The following is a 15,453-nucleotide window of genomic DNA, read 5'->3' on the forward strand; positions in this document are numbered from 1 at the left end:
TGAATCTGTTTAACAAGTTCAACGCAGGTGCTGGAGACAGTGCCGTGTAGCATATAAGAGCTAGGATTCTTGACACCAGATTGCCTGGGTTAAAATTCCAGCTCTTACTGTTTGACCTTCAGCAAGTTACTTAACCTCTGTGTACCTCATTTGACATATCTGTAAACACAGGGCTGTTGTGAGAATTGACTTAATTTATAAAAAGCACTAAGCATGCCTCACACAGTAAAAAACCTTTACATGTTTAGTTATTATCATCATGGTCAACACCATCATGATCTAAAAAATATCCTGTGAAAAGTACCTCCAGGTACAAATGCAGAATTCCATATAGATAGGAAGTCTGCTTGTTTGGTATTACTTGTTAGACCACCATTTTAGTGATTATTTTATTTTGGATTTTAATACCTCACTGAGATACACTAGAGATTATCTGTTCTTAAACAACAAAGAATTTTTATTTCTTGAAATAAAAAGTCATATAAAATTTAAATTTATACAGAGCATAAATGAACATTAAGACATAAGAAACAAACACAAAGCATGGGTCTTACTAGGATGTTGATTTAAACAAATCAACTCCCAAAACACACTTTTTAAGACAACCGGTATTTCTTAGATCAGGATCTCTCAAATTTCAAGAGTCTACAAATCACATAGGAATCTTGTTAAAATGCAGATTCTGATTCCGTAAGTCTGGGGTAGAACCTGAGATCCTGCATTTCTAACAAGCCCTCTGGTGATTCTGAGGCTGCTGGCCCACGGAGCAGACTTCAGGCAACAAGGAGTTAGATATTACCAGGGAATTATTGTTAATTATATTGTATATGATAAAGGCATTGTGGTTACACAAGAAAATTTCAGAACTTCTCACAAGGAATTATACAGGGGTGAAATAACATGATGCTTGGAATTCACTTCAGTAAGTGACAAAAAAAGATGAAGCATTTGCAACAAAATCTTAACTGGTGAATCCAGGTAATGGGCATTTGGGTATTCATTGTACTATCCTATTTTTGTTCACGTTCGAAAGTTTTTATAATAAAACATTTAAAAGATACATTTCTTATAAGAACTAAGAAAAATATTTCCATAGTGAACTTGAAGAAAACAATTACATTCAAGATTTTTCCTAGTTCTGTATAGGTTTTCTTTTTTTTATAGGCAAGAAAAATATTAACTTCAGGAAGCCCTTCAAAATAACAAATGAAAAGCTAATAACTTTTTTTCAAACTTCATTTTCTATCTTAAAGTTTAAAATATTACTATTCAAAGTGTTACATTTTTATTTAACTTCTTTCTTCAAACCAGCTGATTAGGTCTATTTGGTTCAACCAAGATATCTGCTCATGTTTCCTGGAACTTAAATACTTACCTGTGATTGCTCTGAAGTGGTTTCAGAATGTGTTTCATTTGTGATCCTAGTGACACTTACAGGAGATACTTCAAATGTGACATCATCTAGCCCTGGGATAGATGACAACTGAGAAAAGAAAATTAATGTTGGTATATGAGGATAATATTAGGTTCTTAAACACTAAGTTTCTAAGTGTGTGTGTGTGTGTTTTAAATAGTTGTCATAAGTTTTTAAGCCTATAGAAATAGGTTTATAAAATCTCATCTTTGGTTGAAATTCTCCATGCCATAAACTACTTAAAAGTGAAAGGCATTCACAAATAAAATATTTTTGAAGAATTTCTCACCAATCTAATTTAGCATATCACCATTCTTTCTCAGGAATTATTTTTAAAATCTAAGGAATCCTAGTGTAAGGAATGAGAGCATGGGATTTGGAGTCAGATTGCCTAGGTCTAAGTCACAAAATATGTGACCTTGTGTAAATCGTCCTAGGCCTCAATTTTCTCACTTGTAAAGTGAGGATAAGAAAACTTACCTCACAAAGTTGTAAAAAGATTTTTATTAAACATATTTTGTTACCCCTCAAAAAGTGCTTTGTAGCACATTTTAAGTTTGAATAATCTGGGAAATGAGAAAACTCTTGCCACATTTTAATGTATGATACAGCTTATTCCTTTTTTTTCTTTAGTAACATCACTGAATGCATTACTAAATAATGCATTACTAAAATGCATTATTTTTCATACACAAAAAATGAGCATGGTGTCAGTGGTTAAGCATTTCAGGTTGGATTTACAAGATCCATGCAAACCCTCTTTTCTGATTTCATCCTGATATCAACGAATATACATTTGTCAAATGTTTGGCTAACTTTGAGGATTAACTCTATGGCCACGGAAAAAATTAAGTTTAATCTGTCCATATGGCAATTTAACTTGCGACCTTGAACTCTAACTTAAGGATTCCACAAACATTAAAATAATACACATATTCATTATAAAAAATAATGAAAAACCAATGGTAATAAGATCTGAAGCAGCAATATTCATTGAGAACTGTTGATTGATGACAGTATTTAGCGCAGTGGCTATGGCCCAAATAGTTTCAAGTGGGTATGGCTACTAAGAGACTATCTTGAACATGTTCAAGGCCAAGTATCCTAAATTACAAGCTAAAGAAATGTTCTGAGGGAAATACAGTGGCTGAAGTCCACAGGAAGATGTAGAAAGTACAAGCTAGACATTCTGATCCTTATGTTAAAAGATATTAGTCATTTCACTTCCTTATAAATATTCAATACATATTTTTTCAGATCAAACTTTTGGATAAAAGGACAAAGTCACATATGTATAGCTGATTCACTTTGTTATAAAGCAGAAACTAACACACCATTGTAAAGCAATTATACTCCAATAAAGATGTTAAAAAAAAGGACAAAGTCACAAAAATATACTAGCATCTCCATTATTTTATACACAAGAAAAGCACACAAAACCTGCAAGCTTTCAAATCAAAACAACCTTCTATTTTTGCTTTTATAAGATAAAAAATTATCTTTTGTAATTTCTGACATCAAAATTGGTATTCTTTACTTTAGCATTTAATATATTTACAAATGGAAAATAGGTGATATTTTCTCCAAATTTTGCTCTGGAGGCATGTAAAGTTTTACATAATTTTTCCTGTGTTATCAATGATTACTATTAAGATAACTGTGAGTTTTCCATCAAATGAAGTAAACTATGTAACAGTTCAATTTGTTAACATGTTACTCATTATGCTTTTGATTCAAATAATGAAAGAAAACCTTGACCCATGTGTACATTTAAACAGACTCAGTGGTTCATAATGAAGATCATTTCCTTTGCAATTATAATAAATTAAACAAAAGAACACACTGCACCACTTCATGGATGCAGGAGCTAAATTGAATTCATTTCTAAATGCAATTAAAGTTAAGTGTGACTGAGACAGTTGGTATATGTAGAGCAAAGTTTATCCTATAAATTATACAAACCTTTGCATCTAAAATATTGAGAGTTGTTTCAATTTGCTGGATACGAAGAGAAAGGTCTGCCAGTTTCTGGAAAAGAAAGATTAGAAACAAAAGAATGAAGTCCAAAGGGAAAAAAAAAAAAAAGAAAAAAAAAGAATAAAGTCTGATTAAAATAAACCGTTAACAAGGATAACAAATGGCAGATTTGAAAATAATAAAAACTATGGTTTAAATATTTGTGATTTTCTAATATACTACTCTCTTATTTATATGAGTAAGAATGAGAACTCAAGTATTCTATTAACTTCATTAGCATGCTTCATGGTTATTTTATAAAGCTGTATTCACAGAAAAGAAAAAGTTACATTTTCAGCCTTATCAAACTCATTATCAGAGCCATAATCAATCATTGGGACCAGAATGTAAACTCCTCTGAGGACAAAGGTTTTTATTCACTGTTATACCCCTAGTGCCCAGAACAGTACTGGACACTTAACAGAAGCCTAATAATTATTTGTTGTTGAATGAAGGAATTCTTCACAGAACACAAGAATAAAAATTAGCCCAAAACAGAATGGAACAGGATCTGCCTTTATAAATTACTTAAACACATAAATATATACAATTAGTCCCAAATACAAACTTTTCAAGTTTGAAAAGTAAAAAAGGATGAAACTGTAAGATGAGTAGGTAATGTTGGAAAGAACTAAAACAAAGAGAAAAAATAAGAAAGAATACTAAAAAGCAAAAGGAATCAACCTACCATCAAAATCCAAGATAAACCAGAACCAAGAGCTTACCATGCTCTAGTTATTCTGTAAAATTAAATTAGCCGTATATATACTCCCACACAAATAAAAGTAACATCATAAAATATGATCCATAAGAACATTTATTTAAAACTCCCTCATCCTAAACATTATTAGTGACACAGCCTACAAGCAGTTGGCCAGTTTACTAGTTGGCAGATGTGCAGCATTCTGATTGCTTTCTGGGATATTATCAAGATCTTGACTAACTCATAGCAGAATTTTAACACCCCAAGAAATAATCATTTTGCCCGTATTTAGAGGGGGAGAAAACTGAAAGCAACCATAGAGTAGTCAGTACTTCTTCACAAGACACTTATTTTTTTGATGAGCATTCTTTTTTTTTTTTTTTTTTCCTTTTTTTTTTTTTTTTTTTCACACACACACACACTGTATTTTATTTTTACAAGGGATAAATCGACTGACACCAAGCATTGTACATGGATGACCACAACAAAAGCAACAATGATTGCAATTACCAAACATGAAACACACTCTTGATGAGCATTCTTGATATCTACAAAGATATAATTTAGAAATAAAACATTAGAATCTAGTTTTAATGGCATTTGAAGTAAAGTTTAACCTTGATTTCTAGGATTTGTTTACATAAGGCATTGATACAAATATAAACACAGGCTTATAAAACATCATATGGATAAATTCCTCTGCAAATTATACATGTTTTCCTGAAAATCACGGAAATTAAATTTTGACAAATCAGTCATTTAATTCACTGCAGAAGCTTAGTAACTGCAGAAATCCCACAGCAAGCTAATTTGTAAAATGAATGATAATTTCTAACTTATTTTAAAATGCATACATTGTTTTGATTAAAATAAGTGAACACATAAAAAGAGAAACTGAATTAAAAATTCATAATATATAAATATATATTATAATTAATATATTATATAAATATGTAATATATTAATATATTTATATAAATATGTACTTTTAAGCAATAATCATCATCACTGTAAACATTTGAGCATTTACCTTAGTATGCTACACTGTATATGCAAGTATCATTTGAAATCTCACACCAAGTCTATGAAGTAGAAACTATTATGATGCCAATTATTTTGTTGATGTGGACCATTTTTTAAAAAAATAAATTTATTTATTTATTTCATTTTTGGCTGCGTTGGGTCTTTGTTGCTGCGCACGGGCTTTCTCTAGTTGTGGTGAGCGGGGGCTATTCCTCGTTGCGGTGCGCAGGCTTCTCTTGTTGCAGAGCACGGACTCTAGGCTCGCAGGCTTCAGTAGTTGCAGCATGCAGGCTCAGTGGTTGTGGCTTGTGGGCTCTAGAGCGCAGCCTCGGTAGTTGTGGTGCACGGGTTTAGTTGCTCAGCGGCATGTGGGATCTTCCCGGACCAGGGCTTGAACCCGTGTCCCCTGAATTGGCAGGGGGATTCTTAACCACTGCGCCACCAGGGAAGTCCCTGTGGACCATTTTTTAAAGTCTTTATTGAATTTGTTACAATATTGCTTCTGTTTTATGTTTTTTGGCCGTGAGGCATTAGGGATCTTAGCCCCCGACCAGGGATCAAACCTGCACCCCCTGCATTGGAAGGCAAAGTCTTAACCACTGGACCTCCAGGGAAGTCCCTATGATGCCAATTTTATTTTTTACTTAATTAATTAATTAATTTATTTTTATTGGAGTATAATTGCTTTACAATAAAGTGACGCAGCTATATGTATATATATCCCCTCCTTCCCCCTCATCCCACCGTCTAGGTCATCACAGAGCACCAAGCTGAGCTCCCTGTGATACACAGCAGGTTCTCACTAGCTATCTATTTTACACATGGTAGTGTATTTTTGTCAAAACTAATCTTCCAATTCATCCCACCCTCCCCTTCCCCCCTACCCGTGTCCACATATCTGTTCTCTACATCTGCATCTCTATTCCTGCCCTGCAATTAGGTTCATCTGTACCATTTTTCTAGATTCCACATATATGTGTTAATATGCGATATTTGTTTTTCTGACTTACCTCACTCTGTATGACAGACTCTAGGTCCATCCACATCTCTAAAAACAACCTAATTTCGTTCGTTTTTATGGCTGAGTAATATTCCATTATATATATGTACCACATCTCCTTTATCCATTCATCAGTTGATGGACATTTAGGTTGTTTCCATGTCCTGGCTATTGTAAATAGTGCTGCAATGAACATTGGGGTACAAGTGACTTTCTGAATTATGGTTTTCTCAGGGTATATGCCCAGTAGTGGGATTGCTGGCTCATATGGTAGTCCTATTTTTAGTTTTTTAAGGAACCTCCATACTGTTCTCCACAGTGGCTGTATCAATTTACATTCCCTCCAACAGTGCAGGAGGGTTCCCTTTTCTCCACGCCCTCTCCAGCATTTATTGTTTGTAGATTTTTTGACGATGGCCATTCTGACCAGTGTGAGGTGATACCTCATTGTAGTTTTGATTTGCATTTCTCTTTTAAAGATGAGAAAACTGAGTCTTTATACAAGTAAAATAATCTGAACTCAAACACTCCAACTCCAGATACTAAATATTTTTGAAAGAATTTCAGCTTCTTAAAGCATGATGCCATAGACGCCGGGTGTTGATGTGTCAATGCAGACTGTAACAAACTGATTGTAATAAATGTACCATGCTGGTGGGGCATGTTGATAATGGGGAAGGTTGTGCACAAGGGTTGGGAGCGGGCGTCGAGGAATAAATGGGAACGCTATACTTTCTGCTCAATTTTGCTGTGAACCTAAAACTGCTCTAAAAAATAAAGTTTAATTAATTTTTTTAAAAAGATGGAAAATTCCTGAGTATTGCATAGATATAATTTTTGTTATTCAAAGCTAATAAATGATCAACCTGCTTCTCACTAAAACTAAGATGCTATTGTGCTGAATACTGGGAATCAAATTTTTCTGATCAAATTTCCTAAAATAGATGCTATTTATCTGGAATTATTTAAAAAGATAGATATTAACATTTTTTTCAGCATTAGATCATAAATTGTCTTTAAATGGATACTCAAGTGTTCACACAAGACAGGCTAAGGATTGAAATACTAGTCTTAGAAAATAAAGGAATAAGGATGAAAATGTTTATTCAGAAAACTACTTGTTGATAAGGAAGATTAAAGAGGCTTGGGAAAAAAAAGTTATACTTTCCAGAGCAGTAATTCCCAGTTTTTTTTGGATGCAGATTCATCTGGTATGTCAACCTTTTGCTTCGGCACTCATTTTACCTACTTTCATCTACTATTATCAAAACCTCACCAAAATGAAATGACCTGGTTTTTTAATAAAACAAGATTATATGAATGATTTATTCATGCAAGACATGAAAGACACTGATCTAAGCATCAATATATTTTAATTAGTTATAATTTATCTGAATATTCTTGATATCTAATCTAGAAACAACGGTAATTGTGAAGTCTAAAGAAATCTGAAACAACTGTAATTTAATAAAAAAAAGATCTGTGCTTTCTATTGGTGAGAGTCATAGGTCCTAATACTACTGTGATTTCTGTTGACCAAATTTAAAGAAAATGTGAAATTTAAGTTAAAGGTAAAAAAATATATATACATGATTTTTTTCCCCCATCCAAGTTCATGTACCCCAAATTTAGAACCACTATGTAAATGATTTTCTGAAAATCAGATCAACAAAAGGCTTTTCCTCTTGGCTAGGGAAGATCTTTGCTGTGGATAAATCATGTTTTTTAAATTAACCATAAAGCTATTATCTATCTTCTCTAGAGCTGGTTTTTGAGAGTCTAAATATTAAATATGTTACCTGTTATACAACTTAATGCTTTAACAAAGGATATATTACTATATCACGATTTTGAGTTTTTAAGTATGTAATTGGTATCTTTTGTAATCCTACACATTTTATTTTATGCATTTAAAAACATTAATTTCATTTCACTAGACTGCCAAAGGATCCATGGCACAAGTAAGAACCTCTGCTTTTCAAAGATTATTCAGCATAATAAATGTTTTTGAGTCTGTTCCCATGTAATTATTGCTATAACACACATAAATATGTACTTTTTAGAAAGCCACTGTCACTTGACAAAATACACCTGGCTTCATTTATGGGCTGCTGAAGCTCATTTCTAAGATGTTTATGTTTTCTGCATTTTCCTTCTAAACCCCTAGACCACCATAAAGTAGGTTTCTCAACCTTGGCTCTACTGACATTTTGGGCTGGATAATTCTTTGTTGTAAAGGGCTATCCTGTACACTACAGGATGTTTAGCAGAATCTCTGACCTCTACCCACTAAATGCCACAAAAATTCCCCAGTTGTGACAACTAAAAACATCTCTAGACATTGCCAAATGTCCCCTGGTTGAGAACTACTACTCTGAAGTGTAGATGACCACGGATATATTATAAGTAACACGATCAATAACAGTACTGTCCCCACCTCTGAAAATTTCAGCAGAGAGGAAATAGAAAGGTAACAATCTTTCCCATCCATTTAACCATCCATCCTCTTTATAAGGATTTAAAGCAAACCTGAAATACCTTGATTTGAGACAAGAGGGGAAAATACAAGGTATCTAGTTTGTCAGATAAGTTGAAAACTTCTTGATGCATCCATCAACCGCCTATTCCTAAGGCAGTGCATTTTATTGAAGAGAAAAAAAAAGACAAAGGAAGAAGTATGGAGTTAACAGTTAAACATGAAAAAAAAAACCACTGTGGTATTTCAGGTTTGTAAAATATCCAATTTGCATATCCAGTTCTTTAAATGAGAAACAGTATTTTATTTTTTATTTTTTTTAAATTAGTTAATTAATTTATTTTTTTTTGGCTGGGTTGGGTCTTCGTTTCTGTGCGAGGGCTTCCTCCAGCTGCGGCAAGCGGGGGGCCACTCTTCATCGTGGTGCGCGGGCCTTTTACTGTCACGGCCTCTCTTGTTGCGGAGCACAGGTTCCAGACGCGCAGGCTCAGAAATTGTGGCTCACGGGCCTAGTTGCTCCGCAGCATGCGGGATCCTCCCAGACCAGGGCTCGAACCCGCGTCCCCTGCATTGGCAGGCAGATTCTCAACCACTGCACCACCAGGGAAGCCCCAAGAAACAGTATTTTAAATTAATGGATCTCTTGGTATACCACTTTCGGTTGAATATGTCCTGGAAACCAGAGAGGGAAGCAATCCACGGTTTTACTAAGCTTCATCAGACACTTAAACCCAGCAGTTGTAAAAGTTATAAAAGCAGTTGGAAAAGTTGTAGCAGAAAATAGGGTTTGGGGCTTCCCTGGTGGCTCAGTGGTTGAGAATCTGCCTGCCAATGCAGGGGGCACGGGTTCGAGCCCTGGTCTGGGAAGATCCCACATGCCGCGGAGCAACTAGACCCGTGAGCCACAATTACTGAGCCTGCGCGTCTGGAGCCTGTGCTCCGCAACAAGAGAGGCCATGATAGTGAGAGGCCCGCGCACCGTGATGAAGAGCGGCCCCCGCTTGCTACAACTAGAGAAAGCCCTCGCACAGAAACGAAGACCCAACACAGCCATAAATAAATTAATTAATTAATTAAAAAGAAAATAGGGTTTTAAACAAAACATTATTTGGTTGAAGGTTAAGTCTGATGGTGGGCTTAAAAACTGGATGTAGTTTTTTTTGGGTCGTATGAAAATTCTCAGCACTTTTTGCCTGTACGTAAAGATTTTTTAAAAAAGAAACATTTTAGAATATTTAAAAAATGACTAAAAACCCCAGTATTCTAGACATGTTACAAGTCGGAGTCAAAGTAACACACCTGACTGCCCTGTTTATTGATACTGAGTACTTTTAACTTTAAGCTTCACAATAAGGTTAAATTTCTGCTCAGTCTTATCTGTGCTATGCATAGAACTTGTGTCATCCTCCATTTAAAATCTGCAGTCCCAGTGGACTTCCACAAGATTTTGCTGATAAGGGCCAGAATAGAAATGCTTACTGGAGACTTGTGAGGGAAGAAGAGATGACCCTAAGTAACTCTGCCACTTGGGTCTGATTCAACTACTTTCCTTTCTCTGTCTTCTAACTTTTCTCCTACCTTGGTTCTAGTCATTAGAAGAGTTACAAAGTGGCTCAGTATCCAGAAAGTTTTTAAAAAGCTACGTTCTTCACTTTTCTCTTTCTCAGAGAACTTTAAAACCGGTATTAGTGATGAAGAAAGAGCCCTAGCAATCGGTTTCAAATTTAATTCCCATTTGAGTTTAGCTGTGACTGAAGTTACTGTTTGGGTTTGGTTCAAACCAGATTATGTGAAAAAACCAAAACCAAAACCAAACCAAACAAACAAAAAACCCCCAAATCAACCCCCACCCCTCAAAAAAAAAAACCCAAACCCACCCAAAACAAACCAAAACCTACCAGGTTTTCTTTTTCCTCCAGTTCACTTCCAGTTCAAAAAGTAATAACTGAGGTTCATTTTTTATTGAGGGAAACAGAGTTGTTTTGGTTCTTGTTTAAGGCTTTAACTAAACAAGGACCATAGGTCTAACAGGTGCTATAAACAAATAACAACCCATTTTGGAAAACTACATTGATCTTAACTCAGGAGAAAACGACACTTCGTGTTTGAATACCTATATTATATCCTTGGAATTTATCATATCACAAAGACATTATATCAAATAGACATGGCATAGTAAAGAAGAGAATACAAATCTAAAAACTAAATTTTGAAATAGCTTTAAAGAAGACACTGCAGTCTCTCCCTTGAAAATAATGTAAATATGCATCATACTCAGATCAGATGGTGCAACAGAACAGAAGAATGAGACAGTTTTGTTTTTACCAGTTAATAGATCAGAGTTGGAATCCCAGCTTTTACTTTCTAGCTGTGGGACTGTGGGCAAGTAAGAGCAGCTACTGCAGCCATAAATACTATGCACTCAAATACATGATGAGTGAATGAATAAACGACTAAGCAAATGATTTAAGCCTCTCTACATCTCAGTTTCTGTATTTCTAAAAAAGAGATAATTGGACCTCTCTCAAAGAGCTCATCTGTGATGATTAAATACATGTAAAGCACTTAGTACAATGCCTACCACAGAATAAGCACACAATAAATATTTGTTATTGTCATCACACCAAGTATTGATAAAAAGTCTACAACTGACATAAACATCCAAACTGCTACAATATGAATTCTAAATAATGAGTTACAGTTAACCCTAGATTATCATCCATTAAGGAGAAAAAGGCATAAGCTACCTTTAACTTTCATGAATTTTTGATCAACAAAATTTTTTCTAGAGTTCAAGGAAGAAATAGGAAATAGTGATATAGTCAAAACAGCCAACTGTTTTGTGGGGTAGTGGAGAGAGGAATAGAAGGGGGGAAAGAGTGAATCACGAGGCTTTGATAATGCATAAGCAATCAATAAACAAAAGACAATTATTATATTTGATCTAGTCTTCAGCAAATAACACTCACTCCCCAGGCACTGAAAACTGTTAGGCCCTACAAAGGTGCGGGGCTATCCCTACCTCAGGGCAGCTCTATGAAGCTGCTTTCACAGATGTGTTTGTTGGTTGTTTTGTTGTTGTTTACTTTTTAAACTGGAGATGAGAAGTATGGGGATGGAGTATTCGCCCTTCTCTGCTAACAATCCTGGAATAGTCTCTCTCCAGATACTTCTCCACCCTACCGTGGTATACAAAGTGAAGGGCTAAATCCTTGGCTTACTGCTTTTCAGTCAGTCAATTCTTTATGCCATTTATAGAGGCAGCAGTCCAAGATAAAACTCAGGGAAGCAAGCACCTAGACTCTGAGCTTGTTAGATAAAAAATATTGACTTGAGCCCCTTACTCTATCAATCATCATATCACATTTCAATTTCTTTTGTCTTAATGAGAAGGCAGAAGTGATTTTGACAACTAAACAAAAACAACAGCTGCAACCTTATACAAGTTAAAATAGTTTTCCTGTCTCCATGCAGTTTTTATTAATATATCTAACAAAAACTATACGCTAAGGCTCTACCTCATATTATTTATAAGACAGAATGAACTGAATATTGTTTGACTCAACTGTGAATTATCTCATTTTCCCCCATTCTCCCTATTTTTTTGGGGGGTGTGTTGTTTTATTTTATTATAAATTTATTTTATTTATTCACTTTTGGCTGCATTGGGTCTTTGTTGCTGCGTGCGGGCTTTCTCTAGTTGCGGCGAGTGGGGTCTACTCTTCGTTGCAGTGCGCGGGCTTCTCGTTGCGGTGGCTTCTCTTGTTGTGGAGCATGGGCTCTAGGCGCGTGGGCTTCAGTAGTTGTGGCTCGCGGGCTCTAGAGCGCAGGCTCAGTAGTTGTGGCGCACGGGCTTAGCTGCTCCGTGGCATGTGGGATCTTCCCAGACCAGGGCTTGAAACCACGTCCCCTGCATTGGCAGGCGGATTCTTAACCACTGCGCCACGAGGGAAGTCCTATTTGCTTCGTTTTAAAAAATTAATCACAGGACTTTTATAATAGCTTAACAAGCATCAGTTAACAATAATTAAACTGACAAAAATTGGTATTCACTAGTTTAACTTCTTGAGAACATTCCTATTGTGCCAGTCAAAATGCATCTGGAATAGAGATACATCATACATTGTACAAAAAAGTAGGAGACTGGCTAGGACTGGGAAGTCTCTGGGTATTCTCAGGGTATTTCCTGCAGCAGGCCTTGACTTCTGAGTGAAATCATTTTAATTTCTGTATAAAGCGTCCTTGAAAGGGTATTTAGCTTTAAATGGTCACTGAACTTTTGTAAAGTAGAATTTGCAAGCCTACAGAGATATACTATCATACCAGTGTGGGGCTTTTCTCTAGTCTATGGACAGAGCACAGTCAATGATCTTCTTTAGTATTCAAGTATGTGTATGTATCCTGTTCCTAGTACACATGAATGTCCCCAATGACAACAATCTTGACTCCCACACTTTTTAGGCAGCAACCACCCCTCTATGAATAGTCTCTATTCAAGGACTTGATTGTGGAGGATACTCAGTCAAATGGCAAACAGTAACTTCAGCACGCAGGAAGTTCACGACACCAAAATGGAGCCCTAAGGTTTAACATGATCCTCAAGTGGTAAAGAAGACTGATAAAGAACAACACCTTTTGGTTTCAGACGACTGTTGTTCTATTTCCTTGTCCTCTTTCTCCTTTCTTAAACCCAATTTCAACCCATGCTTCCCATTTTCCTCCCCACTCTCTTGTTTAGCTTTTTATAAGACAGGAGTCCCTGGATCTGGTACCTCACCTGTAACTGGGTTACTTAATCCTTATTTCACAAGTCATTTGCAGAAAGTATTTTTTTTAATTTCCATAATGATATTTGATGCCCAAGTTATGTTTCTAGGCTACCTCCCCATCATCTTCTGGATCAAGCAATGTAAAATAATTTTAATATAAACTGAAACTGAATGTATACTTAAAATGTAATCTTTGGGGTAAGAGAAACATAACCAATTTCAAAATAAAAAATGTCTTTAACTGTGAAATCTTGGAATCCCTTTTGCTTTCTTTAACCACAATAAACCTTCCTGAACTATTTCACAGTTTCTAGAAAATTAATTCAGCAGAGATGGGCTGTAGAAATGATGGTAAGAGAATCAAAGAGGATTTAAGGTATGTTAACATAATAACTGGTTGACAAGAGGTTATGGTACATGAATACATAGACTGTAATTCTTGTTTCACTCATTTGTTACCTTCAGAAGTGCAAGGTGACATCTGGGCTACTCACTAAACGAGTATCACAGGACCTACCTCCTCACAAACTGTAGAAAATCGGTTGAGGAACTGTACAGTGTGCACCACAAACTGGTTTAGAAATGCCACCGTTCTTTTCTGTTGAATAGCTGGCACCTGTGTCACGTAAAAATAAACATGATCCATACAGGAGGAACGTACACCGTGCTATCCCCTGAATATTAATAATAACGGGGCGTTTTGCTGTGTGAGATGAGTTACTGAAAGTACTGCCAAGAGTCATTAACTTGTTTTCCTAAACTGTAGGGGTGGGGTGTCCGAAGGTGACAGAGGCTGCAAAGTTTGAGAATGGGCTCTGGATTCACAGGTGTGAACTTTCGCAGGTAAAGGAAACACACAGAAACACACGAAAAACTCAAGGGCCGAATAAAAGAGGTAGGGTTAGAGGTCGGAACCGGCCCGTGTCGCCAGCGCTTCACCCTTGAGGATAGGGACTCGTGACCCGGGAAGCGAAGGCTGGGAGAGGCAAATTACCCCCGCCCCCCTTAGACAGCTCGGGAGGGACCCCTTTTTAATGTGGACTGTGGGACTCTCCCTCCCGAGAGAGGTGGAAGACAGGCCCAGGCCAGGGTTGAGCAAAAAGAGACACGGGGCGGGGAGGGGGAGGTCTCTCTGGGAACCCGGCGTCCCTTCCCCATCCTCCTCCCAGGTCGCCGAAGTCCAACTCCTTCTTTTACAAACCTTAGTCAGGTCTATGCCTGACCCCATGAGAGGAAGCCCATCCTCATCCATCTCCTCAGCGGGCGGGGGACCAAGGCCTCACCCACAAACCCCTCCCCGCCCCGGCCCGCCCAACCCGGTAACAGCATCCGAAAGCCTCCCCTAGTCCCCGCCTCCCGGGACCTTCCCGCCGGAAGGAAACACCTCCCCCCGCCAATCACTCGGCGGCTCCCGGGGAGCCCGCCCCTTCGCACGGCAGTCTGGGATTGATAGTTCTAGCTCCGGATTGTGACGTCGAACGAGGGGCGTCCGGTGCAGCAAGGCTGCAATCACAGCAAAATCTTAAAAATCCTCTCCCCCTGCTACCCCACCCCCAAAAAAGTAAAGCATCGCGTCTGTTTGAGGTTATCCCTGCTTAGTCTCTTCTGCTATATACGCAGCTAATTCATTCGTTAATCAAAAGAAATATATATACATATATTTTTTTTTTAACCGATTAAGTGCCAGATACTCTGCTAGTCCCTGTGGTGAATACAGACTGAATCAGATTGAGCATATGTATCTATCTAAAGAACTACAGAAACATTATCCTCAGTCGGAAAATTGACAAAAATGTTTTTTCAAAGTGGTTTGGGTTCTTAAAAAAAAAAGACAAATGCAATGCTATAAGATGTAATTTCTAGTTAATAGAAAAGTGGGAGTGTCCTCTGCCTCCTAGGATCCGTGATGATTACTGTTCATCAGTCATCCATAGCTTCTCACAGCAGCGCCACTCACAACTTAACTGAAATTCCAGGGCTGTTAAAAACAATCTATAGCTAGAAGTCTTGGTCAACTGCCAGAAATCCTCTGAAATATATACTCCTTCCTCC

The 15,453-nt window shown here is 36.9% G+C and overlaps 1 protein-coding gene across 8 annotated transcripts in view; it reads right to left on the reverse strand.

The window, feature by feature from the left end:
* The window catches only part of WASHC3 (WASH complex subunit 3), a 142,095-nt gene extending 127,374 nt beyond the window's left edge, over positions 1-14,721 (reverse strand). For 4 of the 8 annotated variants that reach the window (XR_009505438.1, XR_009505439.1, XR_009505437.1 and 1 more), the window contains exons 1-4: positions 14,603-14,720; positions 13,919-14,017; positions 3,377-3,442; positions 1,376-1,483 (exon numbers count right to left, since the gene is read on the reverse strand). Coding sequence is in view for 5 of the 8 variants with exons in the window: in XM_059936772.1 (XP_059792755.1) it covers positions 1,376-1,483; positions 3,377-3,442; positions 13,919-14,017; positions 14,603-14,653 (324 nt within the window). In the remaining 3 variants the exon portion in view is untranslated. Of the gene's footprint in view, positions 1-1,375; positions 1,484-3,376; positions 3,443-13,918; positions 14,018-14,602 lie in introns of all 8 variants that reach the window. The other 4 variants (XM_059936770.1, XM_059936773.1, XM_059936769.1 and 1 more) reach the window with 3 other exon arrangements.
* Between the last annotated feature and the right edge of the window lie 732 nt (positions 14,722-15,453).

This window comes from Balaenoptera ricei, chromosome 10 (genome assembly GCF_028023285.1).
Source record: "Balaenoptera ricei isolate mBalRic1 chromosome 10, mBalRic1.hap2, whole genome shotgun sequence".
In the NCBI taxonomy this organism is placed as follows: Eukaryota; Metazoa; Chordata; class Mammalia; order Artiodactyla; family Balaenopteridae; genus Balaenoptera; species Balaenoptera ricei.